Source organism: Rhincodon typus, chromosome 1 (genome assembly GCF_021869965.1).
Source record: "Rhincodon typus isolate 14 chromosome 1, sRhiTyp1.1, whole genome shotgun sequence".
Classification (NCBI taxonomy): Eukaryota; Metazoa; Chordata; class Chondrichthyes; order Orectolobiformes; family Rhincodontidae; genus Rhincodon; species Rhincodon typus.
The window spans coordinates 142,601,414-142,619,552 of NC_063332.1; the positions used below are offsets into that span (position 1 = coordinate 142,601,414).

General features: G+C 41.0%; 1 protein-coding gene across 5 annotated transcripts in view; it reads left to right on the top strand.

Moving 5' to 3' along the window:
- idua (alpha-L-iduronidase) overlaps window positions 1-18,139 on the top strand; it is a 208,306-nt gene that overhangs the window by 77,496 nt on the left and 112,671 nt on the right. For all 5 annotated transcript variants that reach the window (XM_048595980.1, XM_048595995.1, XM_048595989.1 and 2 more), the window contains exons 2-3: window positions 1,113-1,195; window positions 9,119-9,226. In XM_048595980.1, coding sequence (XP_048451937.1) covers window positions 1,117-1,195; window positions 9,119-9,226 — 187 coding nt within the window. In that variant the 5' untranslated portion in view covers window positions 1,113-1,116. The remainder of the gene's footprint in view (window positions 1-1,112; window positions 1,196-9,118; window positions 9,227-18,139) is intronic.

Genomic DNA, 18,139 nt, shown 5'->3' on the forward strand with positions numbered 1-18,139 from the left:
CCCCCCTTCCTGAAGAAGGGTCTAGGCCCGAAACGTCAGCCTTCCTGCTCCTCTGATGCTGCTTGGCCTGCTGTGTTCATCCAGCTCTACCCCTTGTTATCTCAGATTCTCCAACATCTGCAGTTCCTGCTATCTCCTACACCGTGCATCTTGGCCTTTCTCCCCCTTTGAAATAGCATGAAAACTATTTTCCAGCCCCCTTGAGTTCTGAAGCAATTTCCTATTGGATTCAAAACATTATTTCTGTTTCTCTTTCCATAGACACAGCCAAACCTCTGCTGAGTTTCTATAGCACTTTCAGTTTTTACATTATGTTCTATATCTGGGGGAAGGAAGAGGTTTGAAATGAAATAATGCTAAGGACGAGCCAAACTGTTTAAACCAAACGGTTTGCATCATGTGCAATTTATCCTGTACCTTCCCCCCCACCCCCCCTTTCTTGATTACCACAGTTCTCCCTCATAGTTGACACAAAGATTGCTGAATTCTAACTTGGCAGTAGTTGATTAATAAGAAGTCAGCTTTTGCATTTTGAATCCTGCTTTCACTTGAATATTAATAACAGCATTTTTTTGGAAATGCATGTGAATTATTTGTCATATCAAATACTATGACAAGCATGTCTTGCAACAATATTTCTTCCTGACCATGTATAAATACTGTACAGTAGAAATGAGATTTAAATTGTACACATTTCATACTCAACATGCATTCGCAATGATTGCTAAGCATATAATTTGTAATACCTGTTTTTAATAGTGGTGTTGTGTAAAATGTTGTCCTATAAGTATCTTAAGAGTAAAATCTGCGGTATAAAATGACTCCAGAAATTTATCACCCCTGCGATGAACTGAAAATAATGCACATCACATGGCAGTGATCGTATAGTACACTCTTGCTGGAAGAGATGCAAAAGGTATAAAAGCTGAAAACATATTCCTGAAATGAATAATTTTGACTCTTTATTGTGCATGTCTGTAAGTGATAGAAATGTGTTAGGAAGGATGTGCAAAAGGGAGGAATGAGAAAGAATACACAATTTAAGTAAGCTGGCCGATTCTAATTTATTGCAAACAAGACGCTAAACACTTTTTCTCTCTCTCTTTGAGCAGGGAAATGAATGGCAAACTTCTATACAGCTTCACTAATTTGGATATTTTAATTCACCGTCTGTGGCAATATGGGCTTATGCCAGGTAAGTTACAGGAATAAAATTTCCAAAGGGTTTCTTCCTACCTATTGCCGTTATATCAATGGGAAAATTGCCAGAACTCTAATATCCAGCCAGTCAATTTCTCCAGGGTTTTCATCAATCTTTTGCCAAAGTTTTATTGTCTCATCACAAATTATATTCATATGCTTATAATGATTTATAAATTACATACATTTTGTAAATACATAGCAGGAAGAACATTGACTTAACTTGGGACTTCAAATTGCACTTCAGAGAAACTGAAACCTAGTATTAAAATTTGGTTCAAAAACAGAAGTTGCAGGAAAAGCTGAGCAAGTCTGGCAGCATCTGTGAAGAAAAATCAGAGTTAATGTTTTGGGTCTGGCGACCCTTCCTCAGAACTGTTTTAATTTTTTATTAAAATTTGGTTTATGTTGCATCATAATGGTACAGCCACTTTACAGCTAATTAGATACTTCTGTTATGCAGCAGCTATTATGTAGGCAAATAAATATGTAGCAATTTCCCACTAAAAACTAAATGGATCATTGTTTCCTCTGTACCTACTTCGGTATCCTTCGTTGGGCGTACATGTCATTCAGTGCTGCTACTCTGAACAGCAATGCAGTTGCTACACCGTTCACTGTTTGTGTCTGTAATGCTGCATAAGAATTAAATTCTCCAGCCTCTTTCTCACTTTGCCATTTTTAGACTTCAGAACATAGAACGTAGAACAGTACAGCACAGTACAGGCCCTTCAGCACACGATGTTGTGCTGACTATTATCCTACGAAGATCAATCTACCCTGCATACCCTACATTTTACTATCCTCCATGTGCCTATCCAAGAGTCGTTTAAAAGTCACTAAAGTATCTGACTCCACTACCACTGCCGGCAGCGCATTCCACACGCCCACCACTTGCTGTGTGAAGAACCTACCTCTGACATCTCCCCTATACCTTCCTCCAATCACCTTAAAATTGTGCCCCCTCGTAATAGTCATTTCCGCCCTGGGACAAAGTCTCTGACTATCTATCTATGCCTCTCATCAACTTGTAAACCTCGATCAAGTCACCTCTCATCCTTCTTTGCTCCAATGAAAAAAGCCCTAGCTCCCATCTTGTAAACTTCTTATCAAGTTACCTCTCATCCTTCTTCGCTCCAATGAAAAAAGCCCTAGCTCCCTCAACCTTTCCTCATAAGACCTCCCCTCCAGTCCAGGCAGCATCCTGGTAAATGTCCTCTGCACCCTCTCTAAAGCTTCCACATTTTTCCTCTAATGAGGTGACCAGAACTGAACACAATATTCCAAGTGTGGTCTAACCAGAGTTTTATAGAGCTGCAGCATAACCTCATGGCTCTTAAACTCAATTCCCCTGCCAATGAAAGCCTACACACCATACACCTTCTTTACAACCCTATCAACTTGGGTCGCAACTTTGAGGGATCTATTGACGTGGACTCCAAGATCCCTCTATTCCTCCACACTGCTGAGAATCCTGCCATTAACCTTGTATTCTGCATTCAAATTCGACTTTCCAAAATGAATCACTTCACACTTTTCTGGGTTGAATTCCATCTGCCACTTCTTTGCCCAGCTCTGCATCCTGTCAACATCCTGTTGCAACCTACAACAGCCCTCCACACTGTCCACAACTCCACCAACCTTCGTGTCATCAGCAAACTTACTAACCCACCCTTCCACTTCCTCATCGAAGTCATTTATAAAGATCACAAAGAGCAGAGGTTCCAGCACAGATCCCTGCGGCACACCACTGGTCACTGAGCTCCAGGCTGAATACTTTCCATCTACTGCCACCCTCTGTCTTCTATTGGACAGCCAGTCTTATATCCAGACAGCCAAATTTCTCTGAATCCCATGCCTCCTTACTTTCTGAATGAGCCTGCCATGTGGAACGTTATCAAATGCCTTGCTAAAATCCATATACACCACATCCACTGCTCTACCTTCATCGATGTGTTTTGTCACATCCTCAAAGAATTCAATAAGGCTTGTGAGGCATGACCTGCCCCTCACAAAGCCATGCTGACTATTTCTAATCAAACTGTGCTTTTCCAAATAATCATAAATACTATCTGTCAGAATCCTCTCCAATACTTTGTCCACCACAGAAGTAAGACTGACCGGTCTGTAATTTCCAGGATTATCCCTATTCCCTTTCTTGAGCAAGGAATGATATTTGCCACCCTTCAATCTCCTGGTACTACTCCAGTGGACAGTGAGGACGCAAAGATCATTGCCAAAGGGGCAGCAATCTCTTCCCTCGCTTCCCGTAGAAACCTTGGGTATATCCCGTCTGGCCCAAGGGACTTATCTATCCTCATGTTTTTGAAAAGTTCTGGCGCATCCTCCTTCCTGACAAAAATCTGTTCGAGCATATCTGCCTGTTTCATGCTGTCCTCACAAATGTCAAGGTCCTTCTCACTGTTGAAAACTGAAGCAAAGTATTCATTAAGGACCTCCCCCATCTCCTCTGACTCCATGCACAAGTTCCCACCACTATCCCTGATTGCCCCGACCCTCTTTCTGGCCATCCTCTTGTTCCTCACAGAAGTATAGAAAGCCTTGGGGTTTTCCTTGATCCTACCCACCAAGGTTTTCTCATACCCCCTTCTAGCTCTCCTAAGTCCATTCTTCCGTTCCTTCCTGGCTGCCTTGTAGATCTCTAGAGCCCCGTCCGATCATTGCTTCCTTCTTCCTCTTGGCTAGGTATTCAACATGTCTTGTCATCCAAGGTTCCTTCACTTTACCATCCTTTCCTTGCCTCAGTGGGACAAACCTATCCAGTACCTGTAGCAACTGCTCCCTAAACAAACCTTCACATTTCTATTGTGCATTTCCCTGAGAACATCTGATCCCAATTGGTGCTCCATAGTTCTTGCCTAATAGCGTTGTAATTTCTCCTCTCCCAATTAAATACTTTCCCATACCGTCTGCTCCTCTCCCTCTCCATGACTATTGTAAAGGTCACGGAGTTGTGATCACTATCACCGAAAAGCTCTCCCGCCGAGAGATCTGACACCTGATCTGGTTTGTTGCCAAGCACCAAATCCAATATGGCCTACTGTCTAGTCGGCCTATCTACATATTGAGTCAGAAATCCTTCCTGGACACACCTGACAAAATCTGTTCCATCCAAACTATTTGCACTCAGGATGTTCCAGTCTATATTAGGGAAGTTGAAGTCCCCCATGACAACAACCCTATTATTTCTGCACCTTTCCAAAATCTATCTCCCAATCTGTTCCTCAGTGCCTCTGTTGCTACTGGGGGGTCTATTGAAAACTTCCAATAAAGTGACTGCTCCTTTCCTGTTTCTGACTTCCACCTATACTGACTCAGTGGAGAAACTCTCTTCCATGACCTCCCTTTCTGCAGCTGTCATACCATCCCTGATTAGCAATGCCGCTCCCCCATCTCTTTTACCTCCCTCCCTATTTCTTTTGAAACATCTATACCCTGGAACATCCAACAACCATTCCTGCCCCTGTGTTATCCAAGTCTCAGTAATGGCCACAACATCGTAGTTCCAAGTACTGATCCATGTTCTAAGTTCGTCACCCTTATTCCTGACACTTCTTACATTGAAGTAGACACACCTCAACCCGTCGCACTGACTCCACTTTGCCCTATTAACTGCTTATCCTTCCTCATAGACTCTCTGCTTGCTCTATCTGTCTGTACACTGGCTACCCCATCCTCTGATCTGTAGCCCCAGTTCCCAACCCCCTGCCAAACTCGTTTAAACCCTCCCGAAGACTTCTAGCAAACCTCCCGTCCAGGATATTGGTGCCCCTCCAGTTCAGGTGCAACTCGTCCTTCCTGTACAGGTCCCATCTTCCCCAGAAGGTGTCCCAATGATCCACAAACCTGAAGCCCTCCCTCCTACACCAGCTCTGTAGCCACGTGTTCAGCTGCGCTTTCTCTCTGTTTCTAGCCTCCCTAGCCCTTGGCACCGGTAGTAATCCTAAGATTACTACTCTACTCGCCCTGGCTTTCAGCCTCCATCCTAACTCCCTACAATCACTTTTCAGGTCCTCATTCCGCTTCCTAGCTATGTGATTGGTACCGATGTGTACCACGACTTCTGGCTGCTCTCCCTCCCCCTTAAGAATCCTGAAGACTCAATCCGAGACATCCCTGACCCTGGCACCCCGGAGGCAACATACCATCCAGGAGTCTGGCTCAATACCACAGAATCTCCTGTCTGTTCCCATAACCAGTGAATCTCCTATCACTATCGCTCTCCTATTCTTCCCGCTTCCCTTCTGAGCCACAGAGACAGGCTCAGTGCCAGAGATCTGGCCGCTATGGTTTTCCCCTGGTAGGTCATCCCCCACAACAGTATCCAAAGCGGTATACTTATTATTGAGGGGAACGGCCACAGGGGATCCCTGCAGTAGCTGCCTATTCCCTTTCCCTCTCCTGACAGTCACCCAGCTACCTTTTTCCTGTTCCTTGGGTGTGACCACCTCCTTATAACTCCTCTCTATCACGCCCTCAGCCTCCTGAATGATCCGGAGTTCATCCAGCTCCAGTTCCAGTTCCCTAACGCAGTCTGTAAGGAGCTGGAGTTGGGTGCACTTCTCGCAGGTGAAGTCAAAAGGGACACCAGTAGTGACCCTTACCTCCCACATCCTACAGAGGAGCATGCAACTGCCCTAGCTTCCATTCCCTCTACTCTAGATTTCCAGAAGAATAAAGAAAACAAACCTTACCTTACCGACCCTCCACACAGTCTTTTTTTTTGGTTAGAGGAGGAGGATGGGTGGAAGACACTACATGCGTAGTGTTTCAGGTTTAGCCAATGCCCGAATATATTAGTTCACTTCCCGGCTCGCGCTCTCACCATTCCTGACGCTGAAAGCAAGAAGGCCGCTGCTTCACGAGGTAAGTTTTTATAAAGAAATGCTTACCTTCCCGGCTGCCCCCTTACTCACGCTCTCACCGCTCCCGATGCTGAAAGCAAGACAGCCGGTGCTGTCAAGACAGGTAAGAAAAGCTTACCTTCCTGGCTGCCTCTGGCTCGCGCTGTCACTACTCCCGATGCTGAAAGCAAGAAGCTTTAGCAACTGTCTTCTAGACTGTTTTCCTATTCCAAGATTGTTATCAATATCCTGGGATTAATTGAAGTATGGCTGACCAATTGGTGATTTCTTATAACTTAAAGAAGCTATCCATGTGGCTGTACTTTTTACCAACTATCATACCCAACAAGTATGGGAATAACATTGCCCTAAGCTCTAAGTTACAATTTGTCCACTCCATTATTCTTAAAAAGTTGATCATGCTTAATGAACCTGATTGACTTTGTGCTTAGTGGATGTTGTATCTATGAATATTACTTATATGGACTTCTAAAATACATTTGATAATATGCCTCATAAGAGACTGTAAACTGAAGTTGAAGCTCATGAAATTGAAGGTAAATTACTGATCTAGCTAAGAAATTGACTGAGTGACAATAGAGATTATAAGCATACTGAGTACTGTAATTGACCGGGTGCCCACTGATACTGGGGCTTCAGTTATTTTCTTTATGACTGAGATAATGGGATAGAAAGTTACATATCTAAGTTAACCAATGGCATAATGATAGGTGACATTGTAAGCAATGTAGATGGAAGTAGAAGATTATAAAAAGGACCAATTTGTTAACTGATTGGACACAGCTATGGGTAAATTGAATAACCTGTTGAAAAATAGATTTTGTTGTAAGCAAATATGAGGTCAATCACTTATGGGGAAAAAGAATTTCTTAAATATGGCCTGACTTTCCATTACTTCATGCTGTGCAGTTGCTCGTGACTGTGACATATTAGTCAACATTTACTACAGTAGTGTGCTGGAAAGCAAGTCCCATTATTCGTGGGGTCGTTGCAAATATGAAAAGATTTAATCAAGCTATCCAAAGTCTCCAGTTTACCTGACTGATGAACACTCATCAGGGTTGTGTACTTAACAAGAAATCAGCTATTTATTGTAAACAGATTTGTTTACAACTGGCAGAAAAGAAACGCAAACTACTAACTTGTAACTTTCTATAACTTAAGTTGGATCATTTTTATAAACTCAAACACAGAGAGAGGGTAGGGCCCTTAAAGATCAAAGTGGTTGTCTTTGTGTTGAACCTCAGGAGATGGGAGAGATATAAAATGAATATTTTGCATCAGTTTTTACTGTGGAGAAAGAAATGGAGGCTAGTAAACTCAGGGAAACAAATATTGATGTTTTGAAAACAGTTCACGTTACAGAAGAAGTAGTGCTGGAGGTCTTAGAAAATATAAAGGTGGATAAATCTGGGGTCTGATCTAGTGTATCCCAGGACTTTGTGGAAAATTAGGAAATTGCAGGGCCCCTTGAAGAAATATTTGCATCATCTATAAATACGTCTGAGGTGCCGGATGTGAATGGCTAATGTGCCTTTGTTTAAGAAGGGATGTAAGGAGAAGCCTAGGAACAATAGACTCTGAATTCTGAATCCACGTGATCTAATTTTACTGATCTTCCAACCATGCTGAACCTTGTCAAAGGCTTTACTGAGGTCTAAGTAAAGTTAGATGACATGGGATTCAGGGTGAGATACAAAGTTGGCTTAATGGCAGGAGACAGAGTGACTGGAGGGTTGTTTTTCAGACTGGAGGCCTTTGATCCGCAGGGATCGGTGCTGAATCCACTTTTGTTTGTCATTATATAAATGATTTAGATGAGAATATAGAAGGCATAGTTAGTAAGTTTGTGGATAACACCGAGATTGGGGGTATAATAGATCGTGAAGCAAGTTATCTAAGATTACCAAGAGACCTTGATAAATTGGGTCAGTGGGCTGAAGAGTGGCAGATAGAGTTCAGTTTGGATAAATGTGAGATATTGCATTTTAGTGAAATAATTTTGAATACCTTTTTTAAGTCTCCCCTAAATCATTTTGCTCTGTTTCAAAATGATTATAAAATACTTTTATATCAGGCTGAGAAGCTGTTCACTTCCACTAGTCTCACCTGATGCTGGTATGATCTGTACCTTATAATTTTCAGTCTGCTGTTATCCAGAGTGCATGATAAAAATATAAGCAGGAATCCATTAACCTTAATTATAATGCTTATAAATCAGGTCTAAGCAGGTGATTCATAGTAAAAGTGAAAAGCATGAAAGAACTGAGGGATAGCAATTTACTTGCTCTAATTATGCACTGGAAATGCAAGGAAAATCTCCCCTACGTGTTCTTGAATACTTTGCGAAACAAAACATTTTCCAAAAATGCCCGCATTTTTAATCACCTCGTCTGCAATTCTGTCTCAATGCTCTGTCTACCCAACTAACTTACTTTTTCATACTTCTAATGTACTGCTCTCATAGCAAACAACAGACTCAGAAATATAAGATATCAATCATGCCAGCATTGGCTGAGACAGGGGAAATGAAAAGTTTGTAAGCTCAAAGGGCCTGTTGTGTTTGCAACTTAGAAACTGGGCAGGGGAGATTAGGGAGAAATATAATAGAGGTTTAAAAATTGGGTTTAGAGGTGCTGTTAGAGTGAATTGAGGACTCTGGCATGCAATTTTGTGTCATTGATAACTCTGAGGCTGACCGTCCCTAGATTGTTTTGCATTTTATTGCAAACCTCTTACATTGTATTGCAGATGCAATTTATTTTTCCAAATACATGCTTAGAATTATTAAAGTGTTTCTCTGCTTTTACGTTGACAAGGTTTAACATAATGCTGAAAATTTCACGTCACAGCTGTGCAATTTTCAATTGTATATCTCTGTTTACATTTAATATCGCATTGTACTAAACCCTTAATCAGCACAACATATAATGTACTTAAATTGACAGCTGTACAGTTCATTGCATTAATTGGCAAGTCTGCTTGATTAAATATTTTGTACAGTAATAAATTTCTCCTCACATATTGTATAGGCTTTGAGCTAATGGGAAATCCATCAGGATACTTTACCAATTTTGAAGAGAAAAAACAGGTGTTTGAGTGGAGAAAATTAATCATGCTTTTAGCGAGAAGATACATAGGTAAGTGCATATAAAAAGTTTGTAATAAATATTAGCCATATTATTTCAGAGTGTTAACAGCAGGTTACTTCGTAATAATTATCTGTAAGATAATAACTGTAATTTATTAAATTATATGCCAAATCTGAAGAAAACATTTTTTTAAAATTTTTTCACCACCTAACATTTACAAAGTTGTTGCATTGCTAATTTTGCAATACCCTCCAGTTTATCCTTACTTGCTCAGAGATAATTGGCCTCAGCTGACTATAACAACATAGTTAAAAGATGCTTGAATTGGGCTGTCTGGTCCCGTTCCACCAATTTTCTGGCAAGTGTAGGGTAGAGAAGGCCAGCAATGTACAGTGAACATGCACTGTCATATCCACATAACTTCTCCCCTCCCTCCTTCATTTTCAGAAGGAAATGCCAGCTTCCAATTAACAGATTCTTGCTACCTGTATGAAATAGAGCAAGAACTACAGCTTAGTGGGATAGCTGAGTATAGCACTATGATGCAAGAAGCTATTCAAGTGGAAGCAGTGAAAAAGAATGTAATCTTGATAGGGTCAGTATAGTCTGGGAATATATATTATTCTGTGCAGCCACGACTGGGAATTAGGAAGATTATGTTAGCCACTCAGTGTCTGGATTAAAGATATCTCCTTTGGCTGTAAATGAACTTGGAATGCCTCTTTCCACACTGCAGGGATTCTATAATTATATGACCCAGTTTTTGAAATATACACTGGAAATAATGACAAAGGCAGAATTAGAGAAACTGTTCTGAGAGGATTTGCACATAAATTATAAGGCGTAACCTCACAGATAAAAATCTCTGGCTATCTGGGATAAAGTCAAACAGACTAGAGCATTTTAACTGTGGCTGAAAATGTTATGTAGGAAGAGTTTGCGTATTCTCCCTGTGTCCCTGAGGGTTTCCACCTGATATTCTGGTTTCCTCCTACAGTCCAAAGATGTGCAAGTTAGGTGAATTGGTCATGCTAAGTTAACCTGTAGTTTCCAGAAATGTGTAGGCTAGGTAAATTAGCAATGGTTAATGCACGGTTACGGGGATAGGGTGGGAAGTTGAACTGGGTGGGATGCTGTTCGGAGGGCTAGTGCAAACTTGTAGGGATTATATGATTAGTGGAAGGGTTTTTAATTCATGGAACGCTGGCATCAGTACTTGGGAAAGAGGGAGCGTTCTTGTTGAGATGGGCTGCACTTAAAACAAGTTGGGATCAGTATCCTGGCAATTTGTGTATCTAGGGCTGTGAATGGAGCTTTAAAATAAAGTGGTGGGAGAAGTAGTCAAATTAAGGGAGATTTAGAAATCTAAAGAGAAAATTTGAAACAATAAAACAACATGGAGATTTGGGTAAAGACCAATAGAGTGGGTCAGGAAGGAGTAAAGAGTTTAACAGTAAGATTTCATCAGCAAATATGATCCATACAAAAACAGCAATCAAAAAATAAAACCAGAGGGCCTTTATCTGAAGGCACGAAGTATTTGTAGAAAGATAGGTGAACAGGAGACATAAGTAGAGATAATGGTTTAGATCTAATAACCATGATCAAGATATAGTTGCAAGGTGACTAGGCTTAGAAAATAAATGCTCCAGAAGGGAAACACTGGAGAGATTGACTGCCTTGAAAGTGGGTAGACCACCAGGGCCAGATGAATTGTATCCAAGGCTATTGAAGGAAGCTGGGGAGGAATTAGCAGATGCACTTGTGAATCATTTTCAGTTCCTCACTATGTACAGGCAAGGTACCAGAGGTTTGAAAATCTGCAAACATTATACCATTATTCAAAGAGGAATAGGTGAAATAATTATAGGCCTATCAGTCTGACCTTGGTGGTGGGAAAACTACCAGGATCAATAAAAAGGAAAAGAGTGCAGATGTTGAAAATCTCAAATAAAATCAGAAAGTGTTGAAGAAACTCAATATGTGTAGCAGAATCTGTGGAGAGAGAAACAGAATTTATGTTCTGAGTCAGATACATGTTCTGTGTTCAAAGAAGAGTGTTATCAACTCGAAACATGAACTCTGCTTCTGTCATTACACATACTGCCAGACCTGCTGAGATTCTCTGCATTTTCTGATTTTATTCTGAGAATTAATGTTGAGGGATAGTATTGGCAGTTAATGGAAAAGCTTAATCAGGATAGTCACCGTGGTTTTAAGGGAATGTTGTTTTACTAACTTAATTGAATTTTCTGAAGAAAAACCCAGGAGGATTGATGAAGGGAGTTGTCTGCCTGTATTTCAGTAAGGCATTTGAAAAGGTCTCACTTGGCAGACTGTTAAGAAAAAAGTAAAACCTGTGAGATACAGGGGCATGTGATGAGTCAAATTCAAAATTAGCTCATAGATGTTTTTGTGAAAGGAAAATGGTTTCCGTTGATGTTTCAGTGGAGTCAGTGTTGGATTCTTTGCTGTTTATGGTATATATTAATGATCTAGACTTAAATGTGGGAGAGATGATTGGAATATTTGCTACTGACTATTGAAGAGAATGACTTGACTAAAGGACGATGTCAAAGCTTTGATTGAGAGAGCAGAAAAGTGATAAATTAAATTGAATTTTGCAAGTATGAGGTTATGCATTGAGGAGGGCAAACAAAGATGTTGAGATGTTTTGGAGGAAGTGAGAGACCTTACTGTGCATGTTCAGAAAGTCCCTGAAAATGGCTGATGAGGTGTTATAGAAAGCGTATGCAAGGTATTAAATACAAAAGCAGGGATGTAATGCTGTAACTATCTAAGTCACTGGTTAAGTCACAGGTGGAGTTTTGTGTATAGTTCTGATCACCACATTATAGGAAAGAAATAATTGCTCTCAAGAGAGAGTATGAAGGAGATTTACAAAAATGTTGTCCAGGCTTGAAAGTTGCAGGTAAGAGGAGAAATCAGAAAAGCTAGGGTTATCCTTATAACAGAGGAAGCTGAGGGGTGACTTAATTGAGATGTACAAGAATATAGGATATGGGATTGTGTTCAGTAACAACTGAGATCAGTGAGTGGCAAAAATAGCCTCTTTATTGGGTGTCCGCAGCAGCACAGATCGAGATGGCAATGGAATACGAAGAACAGTTTTACACCAGCCTCTTTACTGCATGGTTTTTATATAAATTAAAATTTTAGCACTGTGGTGTCACATAGTTGTCATGTAAACTTGTGAACAATAGATAGATCTGTCCTGGGGAAGCAGGAGATGGTTTAAGCATTTGCTAAATGCTGGCTGTTACTCCTGATGATGGGATTAGGATGGCTATCCAGTCTGAACTTGCATAATTGAGGTTTTTGTCTTTAAAGTTAGTTATGTTAGTAGGAATACTAGACCTATATGATCTAAATAAGTGAGAAATTATACATGTACTAAATAAAAGTATAGAGGATGTTAAAATGAGCTTTTGCAGCCGGGTCGTGAGATTTCATTTACTATTGCCGGTTTTGACAGTTCTTACACATTCATTCTTGCAGTTTCACGGAAGCGCTGTTTTGATAGTAAGTTTCTGGAAGGGGATAGTGGCCCTATTTAATGTATATTTAAAAAGTATAATCCGTATGTTAGTACAAGATGGTACTCTTAAATAAAAATTAGAAATAGGTAGTACAGTATTATAGAAATAGGTAGTGTATAAGGAAATTTCAAAGAGATAAAGAGCAGCAGGCTGTACGGAAATACTAGTGGAGGAAACTGTTTGATGTCTTGCAACCTATTCAGGTACTAAGAGACGGTTACTACAAGCTAATTAATATTATAATTTTTCCATAGTTTCAGTGGAGCTATGGAGACATCATGATGGTGATGGCATTGTTCTGAGTAGGTTACAGTATTAACACTTATTCATGGGTAGCCTTTGATACAGAAACAGATCTAAATGATGCTTGCAGCATGGGGCTGATAAGAATTGAAAGGTGTAAAGAAACAGTAATGGGTTGGAAGGGATGTTTAATTTAGTTTGTCTTATAAGAGTAAAATGTACTATTAAAAACACGGTTTTATGAATGAATGGAAACGCGGTATAATAAACATGGAGTGCTTGTGAGTGAGTTAGTGAAGAGAATCATAATACAATATCTCACAGGGGTTTGGATAGGGTGGCCAGGGAAGACCTGTTTCCCCTTGCAGCGAGGTTTGTTACTGGGAGCACAAATTTAGTGTGGTCAGTAGAGGATTAGGGAAGATATGAGTTTAATAGCTGCAGCTTCAGGGATCTACTGATTAGGAAAACAAATCAAACAGTGACATCACAGGAAAGTGATGTGTTGATTGGTTTGGGATTTTTAAAGGCGTCATTCTTTTTTGGAAGAAGGGATTAACTGAAAAACAATGGAATAAGTGAAAGTCAGGGTCACTTTATAATAAAGTAATATATATAAGCAAAATTGGATAATGGAAGTAAAGTTAGTATAAGGGAAGTAAGTTAATAGTATTCTTGCAAAAGCATAATTAACTTTTTTTAAGAAAGACGGTGATTAAGGAGCTTAGGGGAAGTCATGGCAGCAGAGTTCACACCCAGGATATGTTGCTGCTGTGTTATGTGGGAAATCAAGGAACCTTCAGTTCTCCACGGTGACGACATACAGGAAGTGTGTCCAGCTCCAACTACTGGCAGACTACATCTCTGAGCTGCAGGTGAATTCACTGGAGCATCTGTGATGCTGAGCATGTCATGGATTGCACATTTGGTGAGGTGGTCACGTTGCAGGTGAAGAATGAAAAGCCAGAAAGGGGATGGGTGACCGCCAGGCGGAGTAGCGGAAGGCAGGTAGCGCAGGAGTCCTCTAATAGATATACCGTTTTGGATACTGTTGGGAGAGATGATTATGCAGGTGAAAGCCATGGGAGCCAACTTCCTGGCATCGTGAGGGTCTGCTACAGAAGAGTGGAGGGAAAAGAATGGCAGGCTTATGGTGGTATGGGATTCATTAGTAATGGGAACAGACAGCTGTTTCTGCAAATACAAGAGACTTCAGGATGATATGATATGCCTCCCTGTGCCAGGGTCAAGGATGGTGCTGAACAGCTGCAGGACATTCTGAAAGGGGAGAGCAAACAGACAGAGATTGGTACCAAATGTACATAATGTCATAGGTGGTGAAAGAGTTGGGGTCCTGCAAAAAGAATTTAGGGAGATAGGAAAATATTTAAAGAACAGGACTCAAAAGGTCGTAGTCTGTGGATTACTAGCCACCACCTAGCAAGTACAGGAATATATAGTTAGTCCAGATGAATGTGTGGCTGAAGAGATGATGCAGGAGAGAGAGCCTTAGATTTCTGGGACATTGGATCTGTTTTAAGGATGGTGGGACTTTGCAAAAAGGTTTGCTCATGCCATTGGGGAGGGTTTAACAACAAAGCAGGGTGGTGAACCAGAGAGAATGTTTCAGCAGAGGGAGATGAACGGCCAAAATTAAGAGACAACAAGTGAGTCAATAGGGTGCAGACAGTATAAGCCATTTAAGTCACAAGGGAGTTTGGCAAGGTCAGTACTTATTTTAATGCAAGGAGTCTGACGAACAAGGCACATGAGTTGAGGGCACAAATTAAAACTTGGGAGTATCATGTCATTGCTGTCACTGAGACACGATTGAGAGAGGGTCAGGATTGTCAGCTCAACATTCCAGGACATAGGGTCCTCAGGCAAGACATGGAAGGAGGTAAAAGAGGTAGGGATGTTGTAGTAATGATCAGGGAATCAATTACAGCAGTGAAGAGTGATGACATCTTAGAAGGCTCCTCAAATTAAGTCATATGGGTAGAACCTAAAAACCAAAAAGGAGCTATCACATTACTGGCTGTGTACTTTAGGCCCCTGACAGTCTGAGAGAAATAGAAGAGCAGACATGTAGGCAAATTTTAGAGAAGTGTAAAAATAATAGGATAGTGATAATTTCCCCAACATTAACTGGAGTAATCATAGTGTGAAAGATTTAGAAGGAGCAGAATTCTCAAAAATGCATTCAGGACAGCTTTGTAAGCCTGTACGAAGAAGGCCTCGCAAGAGAAGGGCACAGTTCTGGACTTCATTTTTGGTAATGAAGCTAGGCAAGTGGTGAGTTCATTGCTGGAGCATTTTCAGAGAGTGATCATAACTCTGTTAGATTCAAGAATGTTACGGAAAAGGATAAGGAGGGATCTGGAATCAAATTTCTTAACTGGGGGAAGGACAATTTTAATTAGATCATACATCCAATGAATGAATAAAAAAAAAACATGATTTGCCCAGAATGGACTGGGAGCAGATACTTTGAGGTAAATTTATGTTAGATTAGTGGGACATGTTCAAGAAGGAAACAGTACAAGGCCAACATGTTCCCATAAAGTTTGGGATCAACAAATCCAATAAACCCCAGATATCAAGGGATATACGAATGAATTAGCTTTATTGTCACATGCACTTGAATGAGTGCAATGAAAAGTTTGCAGCATCGTTTTTTGTGGCACCATTTTAGGTATTTGGTACAAAATTGAAAGAATAGTAAATAAAAAGTTAAAGAAGTACTTGAAGTCCTTTTCACCCAAGCATGTGCTAGCTCCTAACCTCCAAACCACACTGGGCCAAGTCTCCAGACCATGCTGGTCTTCAAAACTCAATACCTCACCTCTAATCTGCAAGGGCCTCGCCTCCCTGCAGTGGTCCCCGTTCTGGGCCTTGCCTCCCCGTAGTTGCTTCCCCGCAGCGGCCTCCGGTCTGGAACTCACCATCTCCATTCCACTTCGGGTAAATTTAGAAAGTTACAAGTTTGAAAAGAAACACTCCAGAAGAGAGGAAGGAAAAAAGAGAAAAAGAAAAAGAACGGCAGAACAGTGGAGCTCTGGCTGGAACATCCTACTCTGCCACCATCTTGGAGCACCTACAAGATTGGATAAAGAGAAAAATGGAGACTTATGACAGCTACAGAGGGCTCAACACAGATCTCCTAGAGGAATACAGAATGTGCAAGGGAATCTTAAAAAGGATTCTAAATGAGTCCTTTGTGTTGGTCTTCACGAGTGAGACTGACAATGTAGACATAGAAATCAGGCAGAAGGACTGTGGTACACTTAAAGAAATTAGAATAGGCAGAGAGGAGGTTCTGGTGTGGTTAGACAGGCTTAAAAGTAGATGAATCTCCGGGGCTGGATAAAATGTATCCCAGGCTGTTGAGTGTGACAAGGGAGGAAAGAGCAAGGGCGCTGGCAAAGATTTTCAATTCCTTTCTGTCCACAGGAGAGATGCCAGAGAACTGGAGGATAGCCAATGTGGTACCATCACTTAATAAGGGAGAAAGGGATGAACCAGGAAACTTCAGGCCAGTCAGTCTAACCTTGGTGGTAGGGAAATTAAAGGAAGCAATTCTGAGGGACAAAATTAATCTGTAGTTGAAGAGGTAGGGATTAATCAAGAACAATCAACATGGTTTTGCTCAAGTGAGGTCATGTCTGATCAAACATGATTAAATTTTTCAAAGACCAGGTGTGTAGATGAGAGCAGTGCATTTGATCTAGTCTACTTGGACTTTAGCTAGGCTTTTAATAAGGTTCCGCATGGAAAACTGATAGCAATAGTAAGAGCATTTGGGATCCAAAGAAAGTTGATTAATTGATCTAGAATTGGCTGAGTGGCAGGAAGCAGAGGATGATGTTCAAGGGTTGTCTCTTTTTGTGATTGGAAGCCTGTGTCCAGTGCAGTTCTGCATGGATCAGTTTTGAGCCACTTGATGCATGTGGTATATAAAATGATTTAGACTTGAATATAGGAGGGTTGATCGGTAACTTAATAGATGATATGAAAAATGGTGTAGTGGTAATTAGTGGAAGAGGATAGCCTTAGATTACAGGATCAGCTGGTCAGATGGAAATGGAACCTGGATAAGTATGAGGTGATGCTCTTGGGCAAGACAAACAAAACAAAGGAATACACGATGATTAGTAGGACCCAGGGAAGCAGTGAAGATCAGAGGGACCTTGGTGTGCATGTCCACCAGTCATTTAAAGTAGCAAGATGGGTTGATAAAGTGATTAAGAAGGCATTTGGGATTCTTGCCCTTATTAGCTGAAGCATAGAGTTAAAAAGCAGGGAGGTATTGCTGGAAATATATAAAACATTTGTTAGGCCGCCGCTAAGAGTATTGTGTACAGTTCTCAAATTCACATTGTGGGGGGCTGTGAGTGCACTGGGGAGGATGCAGAGGAGTTTTGCTAAGATGTTGTTTGGACTGGAGAGTTTTACTTCTGAAGACAGATTGGATAGGCTAGGGTTGTTTTCCTTGAAGCAGAGGAGACTGAGGGGGGACATGATTGAGACGTATAAAATTATGAGGGGAAGATAGCAGGAACTGCTCTGTTTGGTGGAGGGATCAATGAGCTAGGGGCATATATTTAAGGAGCAAGAGGTTTAGAGGGAATGTGAGGAAATCTTTTTTCGCCCAGGGATTGGGAATCTGAAGCTCACTGCTTATAAAGGTTGTAGAGCTAGAAATCCTGATAGCATTTAAGAAGTATTTAGATGTACGCTTACGATGCCAAGACATGCATACAAAGCTATTTGCCAAGTGTTGGAAAATGGGATTAGAATAGTTAGGCGTTTGTTTCTGACCAGTACAGACTCGATGGGCCAAAGTGCCTTTTCTGTGCTATAGACCTCCATGACATTAAGGAAAACCATTTTCATCCAGAAGGTGGTGTCTGTCTGGAATTCACTGGTGATTGAGGTGGAGAACCTGAACTCTTAAATTTAAAAGGAATCTGGATATGCAGTTGAAGTGCTGTGAACAAAAGGCTGCGGACCAGTTTTTGGAAAGTGAGATTAGAATGGGCAGCTCAGACATGAAGGACTGAATGAACTCTTTTGCTGTAACCTTTCTATGGTTCCATTATACAACATTTCAAAAAGATAGCCGAAATAGAAATGAAGAAGGAATCAGTACTGAGAG